Here is a 24,222-nt window from a genome sequence, read left to right on the forward strand (position 1 = left end):
CCATGTAATATCTGCCCCCGGCATTTTAAACAGTAAACACGGGAAGCAGAATACTGCATTTGCAAAACTACATTCAGTTAGCCAAGCCTTCCTGTCATACCAGTTCAGAGAGAAGCTCCTCTGGTGAGTTTTACCTTTCTCCTGTGTCTGCTGTGTTAAATTCAGACCGGGCTTCTCAGGTCCAAGTTCTTTAACACAAAGTTTTTCCCTTAAAGTTCTCCTTTTGAAGTGGTTTAGCAAGAGCGATTTTACAGAACTTACGGGTAGCTGAAGCTCTGCGTGTTCTTGTTCTTGTCTACTTGACGACACCATCTCGATTTCCCACACTTGTTTCTTGTTGCTAAGATACTTATAGGCTTGGGGCGATATTTTCAGCGCCCCAAGCTTAACAAATTTGATGACGCTAATTGGCTAAATTACCCGTTGCTATGTGTTTTTTTGTCTCAGCAACAGTCTCCCATTGGCTGAGCTGCTGCAGTGCTGGGGCAACTTTTCTAACGCCCCAGGAGAGAGGGGAAATGACCGTGGACACAAATTACCCCATAAATAATGGTTTATATTAAATATATGGCTCGTTCTTTATAATTCAAAACACATTTATTTGTAAAATAAGCATTAATCATTTATTTTAAACGATTATTTTGGAAAAAATAAAAATAAATAAAAACATTTAAAAATCACTTTCCATCAGGGAGGGCGGCGCCCTAGCGCCCCCTATTGGCCAGCTGCCACTGATTTAATCATTTATCAGACTCTTTTATCCAAAAAGAGACGTACAGTGAGGGACATCACTAAAGCTTCACAGCAGTAGGAGACCTTGACTAAGTACTACATCTATCTTCAACAGATTCTTGAAGATAGAAATATAATATAATAATAATAATAAGCTTTATTTTTATAGCTGTCAGGTTTACACCACCTAAGACATTTAATACTCACACACAGAAGAGAAAGACAAGGGCGTTATTTCTTACTCGCGAGGAGAACGGACAGAGATTTGCTCAGTTACAATCTCCAACCCGCTCTGAGCAAACTCCACCGTCTCCTCTCTTTTTATTATCACACAAAGCATTCCAAACATTCTTCCACTTACAAGTCATTGCTTATCTTAAAGAACTGAGAATCATACAGAATTTCCTAGAAACAGACTGGTACCAGTCTGCTCTATACATCGTGCCAGCTTGTGATCTCCTCCAGCAGCTACGTCCTGCAAAACAACTCATCACAAGACAAACTACATATATGATTAGTATCATAGGACAGTAAAGCAGGATACATGGGTATGTTATTAAATATGAGATAACTTCATATATACAATTATTCCAACAATAGCACTTTTCAAAACACAGTAGTTGTGTCAGGGCCAAAAGCAATTACCTCAGTTTTGTCAATGTTCAGTTGCAGGAAGTTCTAGGCCATTCCACATTTAAGATCATGGATGCAGTCATTGACAACATTAACTTGATGAGCTTCATTGGGGTTAAAAGAGGTAAAACTGGGTGTCATCCGAGGTAAGCCCCAGGAGTAACATGTATAGGGAGAATAGGAGAGGTCAGAAAACCGACCCCTGAGGAAGCCCACAGGTCATCTTAACAATGATTGTGACCTGCCAATGACCACTCAAAAAAATCTACCATGTAAATAAGTCAGAGTAAAACCATTTTAAAACTGAACCAGAGATGCCAACCCAGTGTTGGAGACAGTCGAGTGAAATAGAATGATCAACAGTGTTGAACGCAGCATTTAAATCTACATGAACTAAAATTGAAGATTTCCCAGCATCAGCAGCAACCAGAAAGTCAATCATCACTTTAAGAAGTGCAGTCTCTGTTCTGTGGTGTGTCCTAAAACCTGACTGAAATGTCTCGAAGAGTCCATTCCTGTTTAAATAAGCAGTCAATTGTTCTGCAACAACTTTTTCTAAAACTTTGAAGTTTGGAGATTGGTCTAAAATGATCTGGGGAGTTAGGATCCAAGGAGGGTTTTTTCAGAAGTGGGTGAACAATAGCATTTTTTTCAGCAGGAACAGAAACCCATTTGTAGCGAGGACCCAAAGCAAGCAGTGGTGTTCATTCTGATGCTGGAGACTTTGTCGACGAAGAAAGTTAAGAGTTCTTCGTATTTCTCAGGAGAGGAGTCCATGTTGTTGCTTATAGGGGCCTCTGTGACTCGGTACATTGAACAAAGTCCTTGAGTTGTGTCTATTTTTTTCAACAAGGTCAGACATAAATCTTGCTCTGGCGTTTTTAACTTCAATTTTCATTTTTTCAAATTTTCAAGAGTCTTTTAGAATGTCAAGGTGCACTGTCAATTTAGAGACCTTCCACTTCCGCTTTACCCTACACAGTCCCTCTTGAGGGCACGTATGCTGTCTATTATCCAAGGCAGGGAGACTTTAGAGGGTTTTTCTGCTTGAAAGGTGCAATTTTGTCAAAGAATTGGGTGCAAGTACTATTAAAAAAACCCTGATCTTGACACTGTGAGTTGAGGAAGACAGGAAAGCGTCATTGAATTTGGCTGCAGAGGAGGTATTAAAAATGCGAGAGCATACAGGGTTTGGCTTGTTGTTAGGGAAATTATTCTAGAGCATAAAAGTGAACATTATGCATTTGTGGTCAGAGACAGTAACATCTTTGCATAGTACATTGTCTACTGAGATGCCATGTGAGAGGGCCAGAACAAGGGTGTGGCCCTTGTTGTGTGTGGGGCCTGTTACAATCCAACTTAAGTTAAAAGGCTTTAAAATCTCCCATTATTAAAACACTGTCATTATGTGGCATTACAGCAGAGAGGAGTTCAGAGAATTGTTCTAGAAAGTCAGACACAGATTTAGGGGGTATGTCTCTATTAAGATACACAAAGTCTTAAGGTTCCCACTATAGTAAAACACAGTGACTCAAAAGAAGTAAAATCACCCAAGGAGACAAGGAGCAATTAAAATTGTTGTTGTAAAGAACTGAGAGTCCACCCTCTCTACAAGATAACCTAGGGCTGTTAAAAAAAGGAGAAGTTGGGGGAGGTGATGATTCTATCAGTGGCCAGGTTTAGCCAGGTTTCTGATATCATAAAAAAGTGAATTTTGTTGGTGATGATAAAATCCTGGCAAATTAAAGATTTGTTGGAGAGGGACCTTACATTAAGGAGACCAAAGTTAGTGGAAAAGCCAGAAATTGGATTTGTAATAGGCCTTGGTTGAATTTGGAGATGGTACAGTAATGATATTATTTGGGTTTCTGCGGTGCTTCTGTTTATGTTGTCTCGACATAAACTGTGGTCTCTGAGTAATGATTGGAATTATGGGCTTTCAGGGTGCCTGGACACAAGAGGGAGCCATTGAGTCTGTGCCTGGTTGAGGTGATGGCAGCGAGGTGGGGAAAGTGTCGGCTTGCCATTGGAGACCGGAAGTGACCAGTGTGGTGCACACCTGGCTGATTGGACATGTGGCTTGGGATAGTCAGACTGTAGGAGTATTAGAAACTGTGCAAAATATGTCATGTGTTAATAGGGTTGCAAAGGGGCGGACAATTTCCGGTAAATTTCCATGGGAAGTTAAGCTTGGGAATTTTGGGAATTAATGGGAATTTAGGGGAACTAACTGGGAATATATTATATATATATATATACATATATTATATATGTTTATTCCACAGGCACAAATGTGTGCCTTCAATAGTCTTTGTGCTTCAGGCTCAAAAGTGTGGTCCAGTCTTCTAGAAATCTTCTGAACATGTGATGGAGGCGTGCACGGTGCCAGTAGGGGGCGTGGTCTCGTTAGCCATGCAGTAAGCAGTGTGCTCTGTGCATGTGATTGAGGAATGGCATGGATATTCAAGTGTATTTGAATGGCATCTGTTTGTTTTAGTCAAGATTATGCTAAAATATACTTTCCTCAACTATATTTAAGTTCCCTATGAAGAGCCAACCTTCAATTTGGAAAATTCCCAGTTTATTCCCGTTTATTCCCATAAATTCCCATGGAAAGTTTCCATTTTTGCAACCCTATGTGTTAACAAATGTGTACCCAGTCTGCTTGGGCGTACACCAAGCTTTAGGTAAAAGGACGGTCGATTCCAAAAGAGGTTAAAATTGTCAATAGAAACTGCGCTCTGCACTGTACATGCAGACTGGAGCCATGTGTTAAAAGACGCAATCGGTAAGCGAGTGAAGGAGCCTGCGAAAGTTTGAGTTCATGGTGAAAGGGCAAATGAAGGTGGACAAGCAGAGGGGATGGTGGATGGTAAAATTCCGTTTGAGCAGCGAAGTGTGGGGCGGGAGGATCGCACAAGTGTGCTCGGTGGGGAGACCGGAGGTAATGGAGATCCACTGGACTCACTTGCGAACTGCGGATTCCCAGTCAGAGGAGGGAAGCCATGTAAGTCAAGTTTGTCATATCGATTCCCTAGCTGGATGTCATGGGCTGCTGGAGTACCAAAGGAGAGTCTCCCCCTCCTCCTGCAGTCACCAATCACAACCCAGGGTTGGGCGATCTTCTTGCTGAAGTGAATGCAGCTTTTGCAGCTGGGTGGTGGGGTAAATGGGGTAAATGGAGACATGGCTTCTGGAGCGAATGCAGTTTGTCTCCATTAATTTTACATCCTGACCTCCGAAGGCTAAAATCCTTGTTGAGTTAAAAGATTTGATTAAAATCGTCCAAATCTTAAAAGTGTACTCGAAAAATGTGGTGATGTGAATGGCTTAAATGAAACAGATTTCATCCAAAATTGTAACACTCATGTTTAAATTAAGAAACTGAACAGCTCTTCAGTTTTCCGCAGTGAGCTGTGTGAACATCCTGCTGCTGTGACACAGGTGAACTCGTGCTACAGTTGTTTGATAGTCACCGGCAGCTCACGTTGACTGTGAAGTCAGGCTTAGTCAGCTGAAGTCAAACTCGAAGGCACCCATCACTTTTATACAACAGTTCTACAGGCACCATATTAGTTAAATAAGGAACAACATATTATGATTTCTTTGATTATTTTATCATTTATTTGGCAATGCCAACAAAAATAGTTCCGCAACTGGATTGGTACTGGACTGTTGCTAAGCAAAAAAACATTTTCCTAGCTAGCTTGCTACTTTGTCTACACATTACCTCAGGTGTGCGCTGAAGTATCCAGGTGTCTTCCCGTCTTCTGACAATCATACATCATTTAACACCTGTGAAGCGGAGTGATACCTGTAGTTAAAAGTCCCAGTGCTGTTGTGCTCTGTCAGCACTCATGGAATGCCTCTCATCCAATCAAATTAATTGGTCGAAATTGACTTTTGTATAAAAAAAGGTCACACTGACCTTGACCTTTGAAGGTGTTACTTAGATATCGTGTCCACGAGAATGAGACGGACAGACAACCTGAAAACAATACTTCTCTGGCTTTGACTGTCACCAGCACAGAGGAGTACAAACCCGGTTACATTAATGTACAAGTGCTGAGGTCACAGACAAGATAAGAAAGTAGTGACATGCCAAAGAGTGCGCACACGCACGCACACACAAGATCAGTTTAATTACAAAATTATTCAGCAGACTTCACCCAGAAAAGTAAAGCTCCTTGTTTCTGAAAATATTTTATTTCTAACAGATCCCTCACAAAGTGTCTGAACTGTGGTGAAACTGAGGAGTTACAGCAGCTTTCAGCGAAACAGGGCTAGTGTTTCTGATTAAAAGGTCAGGACCCCTTTGGTGGGTCACAAGTTGAATCTGATGGATCAAAGGAAAAAACTAAAACCCGCTGCACAAACTTGAATCTCTTTTAGTGAAACATTGGATTGTTTCACCTCTTTGATCCTCACACATTTATCCAAATGACATAATGTGAGATGTTTGGAGGTGGAAATCACAACTCAGGCATCTAAAATCTAATGTGTAAGAGCTGCAAGTAAGCTGCAAGTAAGCCTAAACACTTGGGAACACAGCTGGATGCTTGTCCGTTAGCTTCCACTTCTGTTCTCAATGGGGACAGCTAACGATGCTAACAGCTACCTGGATGGTGTGTTTCTGTCATAGACAAGTTTGAACATATAAAACTCTCACAGTGCTGCAATTACGACGTTATTCACCCCTACTGTAAATCAAAGTGCATTGTAATTAATTAATCAATGTACCACAGCTCAGTTATCATGATCAAAAGGAAAACATTACAAATGAAATGTGTGATCCCAAAGTCAGAAAGGCTTTAAGTACCAGCCATCATTTCACACAAAAGAAAATCAAAAGTAGTCACAGCAAAAATCAAACTTATTAATCCCACAGGAACAAAATGAAACAGGGACAACACATGTCTTCTGCATCGTCTCTACACAACTTCAACCAAAACTAATTAATAAATGAAGATCATAATTTTCAGCATCAACAGATTAGTGCAATCAGTTATAATGAGACACAAAGGCTACTTCAAACCCAAGAGATTCACTGCTGAATGTTCTGTTCAGCGACATACAGAGACAAGTCTGCTGGTAAAGATGGAGGAATCCTGTTCCCTGTCTTTAATAAACACATGGGGTCCCTCAGGGAAGTATCCTGGGGCCTCTGTTGTTTCTATTAAACCTGATACACACTGAGAGTTACAGTCCAACCTTTAGCTAAGTCCTTTTGTTCTTTGTGATTCCCAGAGTCACATGAGAAGGCAGAGGTCCAGTACAGTGATAGGTCCATGTAAGTTTCAGGAATTAAGACATTTTCTTCAACTTTACAAGTTGCTCCACACACCCACATAAACTCTGTTTAAATGTCTCACAACTGTCCCAGTCCTTTTTATAACTTGTGCCTGATTACAGTCACTTCCAGGAAACTTCCAAGGAAATCTCAGATAAATGACCTATAAAAATAGCATTATTCTTTTGTATGTTTTATATTTTATATCAATCCTTTATGTAATTATTTACTTATATTGCCCTAAAAGTCACAAATGTGACAAATGTAACTAAACCAGTGGAATCAGCCTAAAAAATACTATGTTTTAAATCACAGAATATAAAAATTACACAAGATCCCTAAAACCATCAGATCCTCAGAAGAAAATATTAAGGACAAGGCCTCAGATGAATCTACAGCCCTGTGTTTGTGGTTAGCCTAACACTGAGACTGGGAGCTCGGAGAATCACTCAATAATTTGACGTGTTGAGGCCACGTTGTTTTTATTCAAATAAAAACAGACTGACCAGAAGTAGAAAGAGTAGGAAAAGTTATTTATGTTGTTGAGTTAAAACAGTGATTTTCAGCTCAGCTCTGTCTTAGTGCAGATTAGTTTTTCAGAGGATCTGAAGGGCAACAGAACCATCAGATCTACCTAATATTAAAGGGATAGCTGGGGTTATTTGGGGGGGTTGTGTTAGGTACTCATGCAAAGTCAGTGTGTTACCTGCAGTAGATTCAGATCAGTGCGCTGCCAGTTAGGAGAGGCAGCATGAAACGGTAGCAGAGTGAGTGATGTGCTGCTGGGGGCAGGGCCAGCAGAAAAAACGTGTGTTAGACACTTTTAAAAGACACCCACCAAAACAATCCAATATCTGTTTAAATGTACGCTTCATGTAAAATATTTTCAGCACTTTATCTTCACGTGAAAACAAAGTGAAGATTAGCTCTTTCTGATTCCCTCAGCTGTGGCGTAACGCAGTGAGCGCTATAGGTGCTTGTCCGTAGGAATACGGTAGTTCAGTGGTTGAGAAAAATGTAGTGCTAAAAGGAAAGTGCTGCTTTCATGTGAAGATGAAGCGCTAAAAATATTCTACATGAAGCGTTCATTTAAACGGATATTGGATTGTTTTGGTGGGCGTCTTTTAAGTGTCTAACACGCGTTTTTTCTGCTGGCCCCGCCCCAAGTAGCATATCACTTTGCTAGAGTTTCCTGCTGTCTCCCCTAACTGGCAGCATGCTGATCTGAATCTACAGCAGGTAACACACTGACTTTGCATGTCTACCTCACCCCCCCCAAATAACCCCAACTATCCCGTTAACTGTGAACATGTTCACTTGTCTGCTGTAGGATGCTCACCTACACGTCAGAGGGTAAAGGTGTGATTGACCAGTCACCTGAGGCAGGGGGCGGGCCCAGTGTCAGGTCATGATCCTGCTGATAATCTGATCTGACGGCAGTTTAATCAACATGTTGTTTTTCTGCTCTGATTGGCTGCTGGAGTGACACTGCTTAGTTTGGATTTTACTACACAGAAGTCCATGAGTGAGTTAGCACAGAAAGATAAGGCTGATGTCTCAAAGTAGAAGAACTTTCGGCTTTGGTCTGGAAGCGGTCCCAGGTCTCTGTCAGTCCTGATACCAAACAGGACCAACAGTACTGTCATGAACTGTCCTAAGGATGCAGATAAATCAGGTCCTGAGGCTTCATGAAAGCGTGGAAAACCTCTTGTGAACAGTCTGCAGCTGAGTCCAGTCATGTTTATATTTATTCTTAGTCTTTCCTGTCTGCGTATCACCGCTACGAGCTGTTGATTTTATATAGTTCTATATTTGAGTGCCCAGTACCCTGCACACCTTCTGCTGTTTTACTTCACTTAGTTATGTTTTACAGTGTAAACTCACTGCAGACTGTAAACAAACTGAAGGCTGCGATAAGAACACTGTATGTGCATGTGTTCATTTAGAGGTCATGTGATCACTCGCTGACACTGTGCAGGTTTGGATGGACCCTCCTCACCTGTCCAGATAAAGCCACATTTCTCTTTGGTAGATTTCCACCTTCAGGTGTCACTGCTGGATCATGGTGTTGGTTAAGACCTTCTTCACACGGAGGAGGACTGACGGTTGTCAGGGCAGAGTGGGTGGGGGGCAGAGATGAGCTGGCGAAGGCACAGACAATTGTTGGTTTATAGATCAGATGTGATCCACCTCCTGTGGAGCTGCAGAGTCAGTCTGAGTGTTCAGCTTTGAAGATCACATAAGGTCACTTCTTATTCTTCAGCACAGTCCAACGTGGCGTCTTATTTACACTAGAAAAATAAAGCTACCAAAATAAAAGCATTCTGTTTCTGTAGAGGGTCCCTTCAGGAAGATGCGTTTGCAGTTTATTGCTCTGAAGACAGTTGGTCCTACAGAGAGGAGGAGGAAACAATCAGTCAGACGGAGCAGATTCTGGCATTAAACACTTTTAACGCAATTTAAAATCGAGCTCTGTGAGTTTGGACAAGATTATTTAAGAGGTTACTCAGGAGTAAATTTAAACTGGTTTGAAGCAGGTTGAGTTTGGAAGCAGAGTTAATTTTAATCAACGAAAATTAAAACAAAATTTGAAAAAATAAAAATAAAAGATTTTTTGCAACAAATATCAAACTGAAACAACCAAAGGGCAGCCTTGTGTTCACTTTTCTACAACCAATTTTTTTTTTTTTAAACTCTTTCACAATGTTCAATAAGAAATAAAAACAGAGAAGGTTGTGACTGGGTAAACTGGGATTGGAGGCAGAGCAAAAACGCCTGTTGACAACATCTGTCCCAATGGTCAGACTGTGATCAGACTGATTGCGTGTGGTTTACCTGGGTCCAGGTCAGGGTTGGTTCAGGACCTGAAGACGTGCACGGCTCTGACGACGTACTGGCGGCAGATGGGACACTCGCTCATCCTCTTGCCGCACTTGGTGCAGGTGATCATGTGACCACACTCCAGCAGGACGCAGTCGATGGGAGAGTCCATGCAGATCTTACAGAGGTTCTCCTCCGGACCTGCAGCGCTGCAGCCGGACTCTAGAGGGAGACAGAGGGAGATGCATGCAGCGCTGTGAGGGACAATCTCATCTCCACAACTCACACATGATCAATAAAGATGCTCACAGGAATAAATGAGTAGAAATAAACATGACAGAAAGATGTACTGGGAGGGACAATAATATGGTCATAAAAATGTGAGTTCTCGCTTTCTTGATTAATTGATTAATCATTTGGTCAATAAAATATCAGATAATATGAAAACACATCAACTGAGCTTCTCCACGATGATGTCTTCAAACAGAAAACAAAGACTTTCTCTTTACAATGATGGAAACTTAAAAACCAGCAAATCCTCACATCTGAGAAGCTTAAGAAACAGTTTTCAATGATTAATTGATTTTGAAACCAGTTGGAGACGAATTTTCTTTCAATCAATCCACTGATTTATCGACTAATTGTTTCAGCTTTATAAAACATCATCAATATTTAAATAGACAATATAAATTAACCAATAAATTCTGAAATAAACTGATTGAAACAGAACTGACTACTCTGAACTGGTTTTTCAGTCAGTCACATGTACTACTGACTCTGGAGAGAAAACAGAAACTCACCTTCAGCGCTCACGGTGTTGGCAGCTGAAAGACACAAAACAAAGCATTTCGATTTTAGTTTTTGAACTGATAAATCTGAGTCCTCTACAGATGAACTGTAAAGTCTCTGATGATGATTTTATTTATTCTGGATCAGACACTGAAAATCAGACTTAAACCCGTCCTGTCCTCTGGAGGAGTCTGTCTCTATCTCGTCCCAGTTGTGGTTCAGATATTCCAGCAGTCTGCTCTTAGCCCAGTTTACTGTTTAAGGTTTTGCAGAAAGATTCACAGAGAACACACAGAGCCCTGACACTCAGTCTTCAGTCGTTGCCCTTGGTGACCAGAACATGTGTTTAAAAAACCAGGGGCCAGTTGCACAAAGTATGACACTTAAGGTTTAATTGCTCCTTAGCCGAGGGAGTTACTTAAGAGTGTTGCACAGAATCTCTTAAAAGGTTTCCTTAGTTAGGGAAAAAAAAGTTCAGTAATTTACAGCTGTAAAATTCTACTGTTTCCATGGAGACTACTTGCTGGCGTTAGTGTTTCTGATACCTGTTAAAACTCTTGGGAAGCTGATAACATTAAAAGGAGTGCGTAATGTAGAATCAGTTCCCCATTGTTAATGGTCCATTGGATTCTCCCACTCTTCTTGGGATGTTTTCATTTTATTCATTTATCACATTAAACTTATACATGTTGCAGTTAAGACAGTCAGAGGTACCTTTAGTTTTTTCCTTACTAAGACTAAGGTCTTTGTGCAACAGTTTAACTGATTCTTTAAGATAAGGAGAAAACCTTAAATACTTAAATGAAGATTTTAAAGAAACTTTAAGGAGAAGACTTAAGGGTGTTTGTCCAACAGTTTTTATTTTAAGGAAACCTTAACGCAGACATTAAGGAAAATCTTAACTTAAAGTGTTTTGTGCAACCGGCCCCAGACTTTCAGATGTTTGGGGTTGATGTCCATCTTTGAACTGTCTCTGCTCTGTTCAAGGGGAGGGGCTAAGACACACAGTAAAACAGGAAGCAGAGGAGAGAAATGACGCAGTAAACGACAGCAAAACGCAGGTGAGACTGTCACACCGAGATGAAATAACAAATAAATTTTTTGTTTTTTTTAATTTTTTTTACTTTTTGTTCCTTTGGGGCTGGCTGCCTGCTGGAGCAGTGGTAGGGGTAACCCTGTGGTTACAGATACTTCACTGGTTTTAATGGACCTGTGTTTTGTGAAGGAAACTGAGGCTGTTTCACAGAAATACAGGCAGAGACAGTAACAACCTCTTCATCTTCATTATCATTAAATACACGTTAAATACGTTCAGAGTCACCTGTGGCTGCTCCAACAGGAAGTAGACTCAGAGAGAAAAGACACAGATCCAACAGTCAGAAACACATCCAGAGAACAGGGGGGTTAATTCATCGTCATGACGACACATTTATTTAGTTTGATGTAAACACACACACACACACACACACACACACACACACACACACAGTAGGACCAGTGGACTCACCCAGTAAGTTCTGCTGATCCTGGTACAGCCGGCTCACTCTCTCCATCAGCTCCCACTTCTCACAGCATCCTTTGTAGTCCACAAAGTTCCTGGAGAGGATTTCCTTCAGCTGTCGGACACTCAGCGCCTCGATGTCGTCCAGACAGCTCAGGTCCGACAGAGAGGCTCTGCGACCTGAGACCTGGGGCTCCTCGGGGTCCCAGGTCTGAACCAGAACGACAACAGACACTGAGTCAGTCACAAGACCCAGACTGAAAAACCAAGACCAAGACTCAAACCTGGGTCCTGACTGACTGAAACCTAAGACCCTGATTCAAACCCAAGACCCAGACTTTATGACTGTTCCATGACCACTTTCAAGGACTTTCCATGCTTGCAGAGGTATGATCAAAGTATCAAGTCCTTCTCAGGTTTTACCTGGTCTTCTTCCTGAACCTCGGGCTCAGCAGGGGCGGTCTCTGTGGGAGGGTTCGGGGCTTCAGGCTGTGCAGCAGGAGCGTCAGGGGTCAGGATCGGGGTGGGTGTGGGGGGATCAGGGGTCAAGGTGGAGATGGGGGGGTCAGAGCTCACAGAGGGGGGGTCAGGAGTCTCGGGGGCTGAGCCGCTGGATGGTGAAGACTGCTGCCCCAGGACCAGTTCCACCAGCTCCTCCTGTAGAACAGGAAACACTGCTTTACCAGAGGGAGTGGGGAGGGAGGGACTCACAGGTGTGTTTGTGGCTAATTGATACTGAATGGCCTCACCTTCTCTCTGCACAGGTGGGTGGAGACCTCATGCAGGTGCAGGTAGTCTCTGAGCTCCTTCACTTTGAGCTTCATAAGCTCAGCCCGCTCCAGCAGGTTCCCGTAGAAACGCTGACAGGTGTGACAGAGGCGGGGGCGGGGCTCCATCTGGGCAGAGCAACGACTGCAGTAGTTCTTCTTACAGTCCATACACACATGCTGAGAGACAGACAGGTGGAGAGACAGGTATATATATATATAGAGAGAGAGAGAGAGAGAGAGACGGTCAATGAGGTAGTGAGATGGAGAGAGAGTCAATGATTAAAGTAGATAGACATTAAGTGAGTCAGTCAGTGAGTCATAGTAGGACAGGTAGACATATATATAGAGAGAGACATAAAGAGACAGGTGGAGAGTAAGACATCTTAGAGAGACAGAGACAGCTGGAGGGTGAGACAGGCCACATGTCCCTCTACTATAAAAACAGCTAGACTGCTGTGGGTCAGAGCAGCTGGACTGAGCTGCTGCAATGTTTCGGAGGCTACTTCTTGTGTGTTTCAGTCAGATTCAGAGACAGGTGAGATGAGTCATGTAAAGATCTGGTGTGTTTGAAAACCCGCAGGAGGCTCTAACACACCTGGTTCTGAATCTCTACACCAGTTAGAGACACAACAGCTGCAGTCACGAAGAAACAAACAAGGGTGGATCATTGATCTGTGATGTCACAGTGGGACAGTCCACTGACAGTGAGAGTTCTTCAGTACACCGTTGCATCGTTACTCTGAGTATGTAGCTCATATCGATGAATCCCAGAGCGGCCTCAAAGTGACACTGCACCAGAAACAGATGTGGTCCTGAGACGTCTGTTCTCAGCACAAAGTCTGAGACACATTTTCACAGACAGCTTACTTTACCACATGTTAACTAGCAGCCCTGTACAGCCTGAACCTCTACCATTAAATAGGAGGCTGATCCTCATCTCATCAAACACATGTAATCAGACAAACATGAACATATTTCAATAAATGATAACATAATTTCTCTCTCTCTCACTCTGACGTCTATTATCTTGAGTTTAATCTCAGCCCAAGAGGAGGAGACACAACAGCAGAGCTGAGCTGTCACACTGAAATCCACATCACTATCTATTTTATCTGGTTATACAGGGTTGTTGTAATAAACTGTAGCTTTAGCCCACACCTTTTCAGCCAATACTGTCATGTTTTATTTCTATGTGTCTGTACTATGTATAAATATTAATGAGGACCAAAATAAATTGAACCATGAACTATGATAACTCAGGCAAGACTCAGGACTGTCCGACTGTAACATCAACAACTGTTATACAACCACTTTAAAACCTGTGTGACGACTTTCAGTCAGTCCGATCGTTTAGGAATTACCTGTGACTTGTGATGGTCCAGTATGAGGGCCGGAAATTCCCAATCAATGAAAACACAAATAGACAGACCAGTGTACGCTCTGATGATGTGACGTCATTTACAGTCTGTTGATCTCTGGACACTCATCTGAGCAGCAGCTTCTCTATCACTGACTGAGCTTCAACAGGATCAATCTAAAGTGATTTTCATTTAATGCACTCAGTGAAAATCTCCTCAACCTACTGTCTGTTCTGTGTGACCTGAGAAAAAAATTAAACACTATAATTACCACCTCCTCCATTCAGACAAGCTTCAGGTTACATTCCTGTTTATCCAGAGTCATATAAAATATGAACCATTTGTGTGAAATTTTGTCACAGTTGCTGTGTGAAGTCTGGAGTTATGACTCGGTGACTTTTGACCACCAAAATCTAATCAGTTTGTCCTTGAGTCCATGTGAATGTTTGTGCCAAATGTGAAGCGATTCCCTTAAGGTGTTCTGGAGATATTGCATTCACAAGTCCAAAATCATCTTTTGTAAGGTCACCGTGCCCTTGACCTTTGGCCACCAAAATCTACCAAATCTTGAGTCCAAGTGAATGTTTGTATCAAATTTGAAGACGTTCCGTCAAGCCGTTACTGAGATATCGAGTCCATGAGAATGGGACGGACAGACAGTTAACCTGAAAACAATATGTACTGTGAAAATATATAAAAATCGGAGGCTCTGTAAATATGAAATAAACAAAGTGGCTCGGACAAAGTACCACAACAATATTCAAGCCAATAAGCAACAGGGGGTGCTGCTGCGCAGGACAAGGGAAAGAAGAAGAGGGGAGGTGGAGGAGAGGGGGCAGTGGGAGACTGTAAATCTAGCACATCCTAACAGACAGCGCTAACTTAAGGGGGAGAAGGAGAAGTCTACTCTCCATCACTGTCACTGTGGAGCTCTGAATGGGGTTGACTGGACTCACATCAGAGACCAGCAGCGACATCAAGGTGACTGCATGGAGGAAATGTCTACTGACGGCAGCATGACGGCGGCACACTTCATTAAGAACATCTGCTTAATCATGCAAATATACAGTCAGCCAATCATGTAGCAGTAGTAGAGCCATGTGAGGAGCTCCAGTTCATGTTCACATCAAATACCCACTGACAGAAAGGCTTCAGTCACTCAGATAACCAGTCTTTACAACTGTGCAGAGCAGAAAAGCTTCAGAGTGAACAACACATCCAACCTACAAAAGCAGAGACCATGTCAGCTTCCACTTCCTGTCACCAAGAACAGAAACCTGAGGCTGCAGTGGACACAGACTCACTAACACTGGACAGTTGAAGACCGGGTCTGATAGATCTTGATTTGTGCTGAGGCAGCAGATGGTAGGGTAAGAGTCTGAATCCACAGACCCAACCTGCCTTGTGTCAATAGTCCAGGCTGGTGGGGGTGTGATGGTGTGGGGAATGTTTTCTTCTTAATATCACTCTATCATGGTGTGAATGTCTCTGTGTATCTGAGTATTGTTGCTGACCATGTTCATCCCTTCATGGCCCCAGTTCACCATCTTCTAATGGCTTCAGTGGGTCCTCACTGTTCACACCTGGTGACGATCCTCCTACCGAGAGCTCACTGACCAATCAGTATTGGTCAGTGTGTGTCATGTGACGCCCAAAGGTGTCACCAGACAAAAACAGATGTCCTTCTCTGTCCTTTCTCTTTTCTTTTTGGCTTGCTCAGGAGCAACAGCTCCTCGCCCCTCTCTGCTCTTCAAGGAGCAACAAGGCTCCAAGCCCAGGTCAGCCCTGCTACCTGAGACAACAGCTCTCTTGCCAGCCTGCTCACAGCAGACTGCATTTGTTCCGAGGACTAGGTAACATTAACTGACTGGGCCTTTCCTCACGTAGCACAGCACAGCTCAACAGCAGAAGTTTAAACCTTTGTACATGTAGGTTAATGTTTTGCTGTTATGTTCGCTTAGGTTGTGGTTAGTCATACAGTTAATTGAGTACTTGTATGTTCACATACATACCTGTAGTACATCTCAGTTCAAGAACCTGCATGCAGCTAACCTCCTCCCTCTAACCTGGTACCTTTAGACTACATGAGTCAGGCTAACAAAGAAACTCACACCTTCCCTCTCCCATACACCAGGTGGTCTCAGCAGCCATTTTGAGTAGTTTCTTTGTTTATCACCATCTTGTTTAGTTTTCCTTGTTCAGGCCAAGCGGTCACAGTGACCATTTTCAACTGGACATCTTGCCTTTGTCTGTGCCTGAGAGAAATGTATTAATTCTAAACTCACAGCACGAGGACTCCAAACAATAGGATCTGAACTTTGACCCTCAGCAGACCAGTCGATGTGTTTTAGAGGTGGAGATCAGGTAGTGGGAGTTACCTTCTTGGCAGGTGTGTCAAAACGCCCCCCGCAGGCCTTACAGGTGTGCTCAGGTAGAGGAGAAGACGGCTGACTGGTGAACGCTGAGTTACTGTAGGACTGATTCCGACGCTCACCTTCACCAGTGTGTTCAACATCAGCTGAGTCCATACACAACCAGTTACAGCAGGACGCCCACATACCTGACAAACACACAGAAATACTCCAAATACTTTGTGCACAACCAGCTCTGACACTTTATGACTCACTGAATCTCTGAATAAACGACTTTCCTTAAATCAAGGATTTTCTCATTGTAGTTTTGTTACTTTCACTGACATAAAGAATTTTTCGCCACTTTCTTCTGTGAACTGATAACTGTAGAGTAAACCACATAGTAAAATCTAACATTTTTATCTTCCTTTCTCCTTGTCACATATTTATTACCTAAATCCATTGTAAAATAGACTTTTACATATTACTGAGGACTCATGCTAAATGTGGCATTATATACACATCAGTCACAAAGCAGAACTTTCATAAATAATCAGTCATTACAATGCATAAACTTGGGGATCTAAAGACAAACTTGCGCTATTTGAGAACAGCATGATCAAAACATTTTGCTAAATTCAAGTTCACATGTAATTAAAATGAATATTGTCTTGAATTAAATACTAGGTGAATGGACAGACCTGTATTTATAACTCTTGGAATATCTGAAGTCAAGTTTTGACTTGTTAAATTTAACAATATGATCATGAAGGTTCTTGTCCAATAATAGAAAACAGTTCAGCATTATATCTTCAGATATTTCACTGCATTTTATTAGTAAAACTTGTTTACTGTTGAACTTATTCATGCCAAAAATTGAATTTAATTAAATATCTTATACTATGATTGTTACTGTCACTAAAATCTGTATATGATCACTTTATTTTTGTACACATCTAAACCTCTAATTAAACATATTTTTACACTATAACATTGTTACCACCACCAAAAAAAAAAGAAATCTACATACTTTATCCTCCAATTTTGTACACAGCTGACTGTAAACCAAACTCCACAGTACAAACTGACCTTTTTCTGTTCCTTAATTGTCGTTTTACATTCATAATATCAATTACCTGGTAAATCGACTTTTACAAATAATCATAATCTTCTGAGAAATTCGGCGCTGTGTTTCACTTAGTAGGACTTTTGTTTAATAAATCAGCAGGTATAGAAAGGCAGAATATTGATGTTTATTATTAGAATGTTATTTTATATGCAGTTATAGTAAGTACTATTTTGTTTTAAATAACAGTCGAGTAAACAAGTGTGTTGATGAACCGTAAATAAATATTAAGTGATGTCTTAGCAGCAGCAGCAGCACCACCACCAGGCTCCGTTTAACTTAACCCGCAAATACGTATAATCCATAACTGCGCTAATCAAGTTTAAAAGCAATTTAAATAAGCACTGTTTTGAGTTGACTGTTGAGCCGAATTAGTAAGAACGTCTACATAATACGTAAAGATTATTAAATTGTGTTTTAGGAGTAGTATTTGTTTACCGAGGAGCAAAGCGAGGTTAAATTCAACGATATGTTAACGGAGTCTGGCGTGTGGAGTCTGGAAAGTGCCCTGAGCTGCTAGCAGGCTAAACAGGCTAGGCTAACAGTAGGCTAGTTAGTGAAGTGAATCAGGCTGAAGTTTAAAAAAACTAACAAAACTAACAAACACAAACCAACAACTCGACAACCACAGCCGACGACTGACCGAGTTAACATAACCAGGTTATCAGGTTAACTAACAACTAACCAGCAGGATTATCAACATAGCGAAGCGTCTTACCTGTTAATGACAGGGGCTTCTACAGCTAGCAGTCAGCTAACTAACCACCGCGTCGCTGCTAGTTAACGAAAACTAACTAATGGTTTAAACGTAACGATGTTAGTTTATCGGCATGATGAGTTAGTAGTTTTATCTGGAACCAGAGATATAAAGTCAGAGTCAGACTGAAGCCTGAGATAACAACAGTGCTGAACCAGGAAGAGTTCAACTACACTACTCACACGCGCGCGTGCACGCGCGAGACACAGACACAGACAGACAGACAGACAGACAGACAGACAGACACAGACACACACACACGGCAACACAAGCAGAAACACACACAGTAACACAAACAAAGACACAATAAAGTTGTTTCATATGAGGTGGATATCATTTCCATTAAACTTTATTCCAGGTTCACAAAGTCACAGTCTCAAGTTTATTTACTGGAACAGACTGTAAACTGAAGCACAGAGGTTTGATTGATTATCCTTTGGGGTCTGCAAAATTGGTGCTCTGAGCAAAATTGTTACATGGCCATAGCAGCAAATAAGCATCTTTATTAGAACAAAAATGCTATTTTGGTAAAGATATACATCATCATAACATAGAGTAATGGGGCAAAAATTGGAAAAATGCAATGCTGACATCAGTGACCTCTCAAGGTCACCAAAGGTCAGATATAAATTGCCTCCACATCTGAAATAAAACTTTGGGATATGTAGATTATATGCTGAAACGTTCATGCTTTAGTCATAAAATGAACAATTACTAATTGATTAAGATATTTTTTATGTTGGTTAGGTATATTTTATGTATTAAAGTTAATGTGTTCATTTTTAATTTGTAAACTAACTGCAGCTGATGTGGAAAAACCAGGACAGACTGATTTGTATTTAAATACAACACTTTCATATAATGTAAATCAATCTGTAATGTTATTAAAAAAAACAAAAAAAACAATACAGCTGCATAATTTAGTGATTAAATCATGTTCTTGACATTGTGGTTAAATCTGTCTTGTATAAGTGAAAATAAGTTTGAGACTTTTTTCTTCTCTATTAAAGTGCATTAGAAATTCACTCACACTGGACTTACATATTAAAGAAGCTATATGCAAGTTTTGCTATTGCTGCATAGCTAACGTTAGCATTAGCAGCCGTTTACTGACCAGCATCAACAGCTGTCTCCAGAGTTAGAAACAAACACCAATGTTAAACCTTTTTTTGCTTCTAGTTCTATCACCGTTTTCTTCTACTGAACCATGCTAACCAACTAGCCCTGTCTGTAACATCCAGTCTGTCCTGAAGAAGTAACTGCTCAGAGGATGTATTATAACTCTGACCCCAGACCCGCTCCCAGCAGAGAAAACTTCCATGTAGCTCCTTTAGATAATAAACTTCCTCCAAACACAGAGAGAGGGACAGAAGCAGAATAGAACGAGCTTTATTCTTTATTGTTCTTTCATTTGGAGGAAAAGATAAAAACCAAAACGAGAAATCGACGCCCCCTTACCCCCACCCTGAAATTAAACACATTCTGGTGGATGTATGTAGATGATACAGTTTTATTGCCATAAACAGTGTTGGAAAAGAAAAAGTTAAAACAGCTGTTCTTTATTCTATAGTACAGTAAGAAAAAGTTCTTCCATTTAATGTCCTGGAAAACAAAGAAAACTTTATCAGCGACACAAATGTTCTCAAAGCGACGCAGACTGAAAACACTTAAGGTTTAAATCCTGCTCAGCTGATCCACTACAGACCCAGACCTGATCCACACTGACACACAGAGACCTGAGAACATTCAGCTGGACCAGGTTTGTGGTCCACAGTGAGTTCAGTTTTCCTACAGATTAAAGATGAAGGACTACAGTTAACTACAAACCAAAATTATGACTTCATTGTACAATAATTAATAATTTTGACTTTGCAGGCTCATTCAAAACTTTTCATCAATTTTACAAAATTTTCTTGGTGGCAGTCGACTTCCACATGATCCACACTGAAGTAACAAGAGCACAAAAACCTTTAAATTTCTTCTTTTCTGTTGGTGACACGTCGTGTGAGCGCCACCGTCTGGTCAGGAGAATGTCAGGAGGTGGTTTAAATGAGTCAGTGCTGTAAACAAAGACAGATGGAGGAGAAGCCAAGAGATTGAAACAGAAAGAGGTGAAGAAAATGGGGAGCAAAAAGCAAAGGGGAAAAAAAAAAAAAATTAGGGAAGAAAAACATTTTTTTCATCCTGTCTCTTTTCCTCTTCCCCCGTTTGTTTTATTTCCCTTCTCTTGTATCCCCCTTTTTACATTCCTCTTCTTCATTCCTTCTTGCAACACTTTTTATATCAAAACGCATCTGTGCCACAAATGGATAAGAAACAAGTGTTTTAATCACAGGAGCCAGAGAAAGAGCCACAAAAAATGGGAAGAATACAGGCGAGAAGACTGAAAACAGACACAAGGAAAGACGAGAAAAAACAGAAAATTAAAGATTAAAGGGAAGACACTTTCTTTTTCTTTCACTGTATGTTTCCCATTTCATCACCTCTTTCCTGTCCTTTCATGAGCCCTGTATTTTTCTGTTGTTAAACAGAAAAATACATGAAAATATAAAAAAGGAAAAGAACGACGAGACAAAAGGTATTAAAAATGGAAGAAAGAAAATTAATTCCAAGAAACGGAAAAACAAAATAAGCTCTCCTTCTTTCCTTACAGAAAATGTTTCTTTTCTTTTGTTAAACAGTATAAGAAAGGCCTTTCGAAAGAAGACAAAAACAGGAAAAAAGAAAAACATAAATCAAGGGAAAAAGAAAACAAAAAAAGGGAAATGATGCTTCTCTCTGTCTCTTTTTCTGTTTCTTCAGTTCTCCACTGCATCCTTTCATCCCCTTTACATGTATTCCTTCCCGTTTTCAAATGAATCCACTACAGGTGAAGTTTTCAGTGTGGACCAATGGAAACTTTATGACCTGTGTTCAGTGTGGACGATGTCTCTTTCTTAAATCTGATTGAACAGGACAGGTTTGGCTCTGTAACTATGGAGACCACGCCACTGTGTCAGATCAGTTAGAGACAACCAGAGGAGCCGTAATTGTAGGCCACACCCCCCACTGCTGACTGTTTCACCCCCCCTGTGTAAAGTGTGCTGCGTTCAGGGTGTGTGGGTCAACCTCCATCATTGTAATTTATTTTTGCAGGCTTTGGCCTTCAGGAGCAGAACCAGGAGACAAACCACAAACTCCACACAGCATTATTTTTGGTAAATACCAGAAAGATTTTTTTTGTAATGAATTAATTTCCTACAGTCAGTTTTCTGTTAGCAAACCGTTTTTCCCTTTTCCCCTCAGCACCTGAACGCAGCAACATGGCCACAATTAATGGGATTCCAAACAAAAGTAAGTCCCTCAGACAATGAACGCAGCACCTGGTCTCCTGTTTCTCAGCACTCCATCTAAACATCTTACCCCAGTGCATCATGGGAACAGAACCATCAGCACTCTAAAGCTTCAGGCGTCAGCGTCTTTTATTTCAAGAAAATGTTTTCGGGGGCGGGGGGGTGAGCTTGTTGAGAGCTGGCAGTCCGTCCTGACGAAGGTTAAGCCCCGCCCACCCAGGACGACAGGGTGATTAAACAACAAACACTGAGAAAAATATAAAAAATAATTTTTTGACTAAAGCTGGAAAACCTTATTGATGAGTCACCACGGCAACGAGCGACAGCAAAGAAGAAGAAAAAAAAGCTTAATCTCTGACTCAACCAATCAAGATGAGGGGCCGGGGCTGCAGTGGAACGACTACAAAATACAAAAAGAAAAAAGAAAACAAACCACCAAAAAAAATGACTTTACAGGTTTAACCTCTGGGCTTCTTACGGTTGGAGAGTAAATGGTGGGTGACCTTTGACCCAGCGAAGGAGGAGGAACGGGACTGGGCTACTGGGCATAGCGGGTATGACATCACAGTAAGCGGCAGTGAGGGGGCGGGACGAAGGGCGGGGCAGAGAAACCCAAAGTTTGGACATGCATTCACAAGCTGCTCGTGTTTGTGTTTACAGATTTTTCTGATTATTCATCAGTGTCAGAGTGTGTTTCATCTTTATTCCCACTAAGAATAAATATTCTGCTCAAACTGAACTCAAAACAGGAAGAAGAAGAAGTAGTAGAAGAAGTAGAAGAAGAAGAGGAGGGCGGCGTCCGCTCGCTCACTGTCTGTCAGGAAGGAATGCTAACTGTGGCGTTTAAACTCATCCCGTTTCTTTCTTTCTGTTTTGTTTTTCCTTGTTAAAGTTCTCTATCTGTTTACTTGTGTGTCCCCTCCCTCTCCCTCCCCCTCCTCCCTCAGGCCCTCGCAGCCCTCAGTCCTATGGTTTTTCTCTGGAGATCACCTCCTCTCGCGGCTTGGCTCCGCCGAAGATAGCAGAGTTTGGGTTGGCGACCTGGTTGAGCGGCTCAGAGACGGTTCGGGGCTTCAGCTGCAGCCGAGGCCGCTGTGCACGCTCCTCTGTGAGACAACAAACAAACAAAGAAAAGATCAAGAACCCTGATCACCTGTTCACACAGCTTCACTTTCACTTCTTGTACTTTTCATGGTCTCACCTGTCAAAGTAACCAGTAACACTCGATAATGAGAAACTAAATAACTTCCTCAACAGTTAAATCACTGAAGTAAAAACTGCAAAACCGAATCAGTCATTTAACAAAGACCTGAATACAGAGAAATGTAAATTGTAAGGTAAATGTAAATGTAAGGATAACAACACTAAGGAAATTAAGAACTAAATGATTAACTACCTAAGCCCATTAAGGCTAACTAAGTAAAAATTCCACAACTAAATAAATTAAAAAAGCAGACTGTTAAATCAATTGATAAAAATAAAAATTTAAGATAAATGATAAAAACAATATTTTAAAATGTACACAACGAATTAAATAAATTACAAATTACACAAAGTAACAAATCTAAGACTTTCACAAATTTCAAGAACAATCTAAGCAACTAATTCTTAAAAATGTTACAAGTGAAAAACTCATTTAAGTGACAAAGTTAAAAATCAATAATTACAAATAAGACTGAACAACAAAAATTAAGAATTGCAACTAATAAAATGAAAAACACCACACTGAATAACTACAAGACTAATCACCCAACTTAACGTTTACATGATTAAACAACTAAATAAATGTACAAATACTAAAAGTCCACAGTTGTGAGTCTTAAACAGGAAGTGGTGTCACCTTCAGACGGTTCCCTGAAGTCTGTTGTTCCTCCCCGGGGGGGTCCATCTCTGAAGCGACCCATTCCTGCTCCTCCTCCTCCTCCTCCTCCTCCTCCTGCTGCACCCCTTCTGTCGCCAGGGCGACTGCCGCCGCCTCGACTCCGCCCCCCCATGTAGTCATCATCTCTAAAACCTGCAGAGACAGTTGCACAGACCGACAGGTAAGTGAGCAGACAACCCTCCCCCCAGGTGCGCTGCAGCATCTGGATCCTGCGAGGTGATAAATAAGCATGGGATGGTTCAGGTGAAAGGGCATGATGGGAAAAAAAACGGGGCATGGCATAGCAGCCTTAGGAGGCGGAGCCTTGTGGTTAAAGGTTTCACTTGTGAGTAAAATTGTTTAACCTACAAGAGAATGTGGTTTAGATAAGTGTCACCATTCATGTAACTCAGCTAAGTCTGGTCAGGCTGTGTAGTTTGTCTCAGTCCAGTTTGTTCCAGTAGATTCAGGTGTCTACGAGCACCAGTATTAATTATTTATTCTATATATTCTCTGTTTAAATTAGTTTTATTTCAAAGACGTTATCCTGCCGTCTCACTGGCCGCGGCCCAGAAGTGCTCCGATTGGCCAGCTGGGAACCGCTGCTGTCCAACCTGAGCTGCTGAACAACCTGAGCTGCTGAACTCTCTTAGCGCACCTCCTCCTGGCTGGTCGTAGAAGTCCTCACGGGAGTCACGTCCTCCTCCTCCTGCTCCTCCTCCTCTGGGAGCTCCTCGAGAACCTCCTCGTCCTGCAGGGGACAGGGGGAGTTTAACACCGAGAGGAGAGAGAGAGGAGGAGAAGAGGGAGAACACTGAGAGAGGGGGAAGGAGAGAGGTGGGGGGGTTGGAGGGAAACCACCAACAGGAGAGATGGGGGAGGAGAGAGGGGGGGTGAAGGGG

At 41.6% G+C, this 24,222-nt stretch overlaps 2 protein-coding genes across 4 annotated transcripts in view; both read right to left on the reverse strand.

Annotated features, from left to right (window-relative positions):
• Positions 1–7,878: 7,878 nt before the first annotated feature.
• On the reverse strand, positions 7,879–18,310 carry rffl (ring finger and FYVE-like domain containing E3 ubiquitin protein ligase). The gene is made up of 8 exons (XM_023417505.2): positions 18,089–18,310; positions 16,272–16,453; positions 12,515–12,712; positions 12,189–12,422; positions 11,772–11,976; positions 10,276–10,299; positions 9,491–9,697; positions 7,879–9,045 (listed from the first exon to the last, which is right to left on the reverse strand). The coding sequence occupies exons 2-7, from the start codon at positions 16,449–16,451 to the stop codon at positions 9,513–9,515; spliced, it is 1,026 nt and encodes a 341-aa protein (XP_023273273.1). The 5' UTR covers positions 16,452–16,453; positions 18,089–18,310; the 3' UTR covers positions 7,879–9,045; positions 9,491–9,512.
• Positions 18,311–19,500: 1,190 nt separating this feature from the next.
• eif4h (eukaryotic translation initiation factor 4h) overlaps positions 19,501–24,222 on the reverse strand; it is a 12,294-nt gene continuing 7,572 nt past the window's right edge. The window contains exons 5-8 of one of the 3 annotated variants that reach the window (XM_023417523.2): positions 23,979–24,071; positions 23,300–23,473; positions 22,450–22,565; positions 19,501–20,187 (exon numbers count right to left, since the gene is read on the reverse strand). In XM_023417523.2, the coding sequence (XP_023273291.1) occupies positions 20,182–20,187; positions 22,450–22,565; positions 23,300–23,473; positions 23,979–24,071 (389 nt within the window). In that variant the 3' untranslated portion in view covers positions 19,501–20,181. Of the gene's footprint in view, positions 20,188–22,425; positions 22,566–23,299; positions 23,474–23,978; positions 24,072–24,222 lie in introns of those variants that run through there. The other 2 variants (XM_087176966.1, XM_087176967.1) reach the window with 2 other exon arrangements.

This window comes from Seriola lalandi, unplaced genomic scaffold, assembly GCF_002814215.2.
Source record: "Seriola lalandi dorsalis isolate HSWRI2012SDOR001 ecotype SW California unplaced genomic scaffold, Sedor1 jcf7180002054575, whole genome shotgun sequence".
Classification (NCBI taxonomy): domain Eukaryota; kingdom Metazoa; phylum Chordata; class Actinopteri; order Carangiformes; family Carangidae; genus Seriola; species Seriola lalandi.

Excerpts from the sequence above, each read along its gene's own strand:
- rffl (XM_023417505.2), bottom strand. The coding sequence starts at position 16,451 with ATGTGGGCGTCCTGCTGTAACTGGTTGTGTATGGACTCAGCTGATGTT. Across the intron at positions 12,423-12,514 it reads CCCACCTGTGCAGAGAGAAG|GAGGAGCTGGTGGAACTGGT; the intron begins GTGAGGCCATTC and ends CCTGTTCTACAG. Across the intron at positions 10,300-11,771 it reads GGATCAGCAGAACTTACTGG|CTGCCAACACCGTGAGCGCT; the intron begins GTGAGTCCACTG and ends TGTGTCTTTCAG.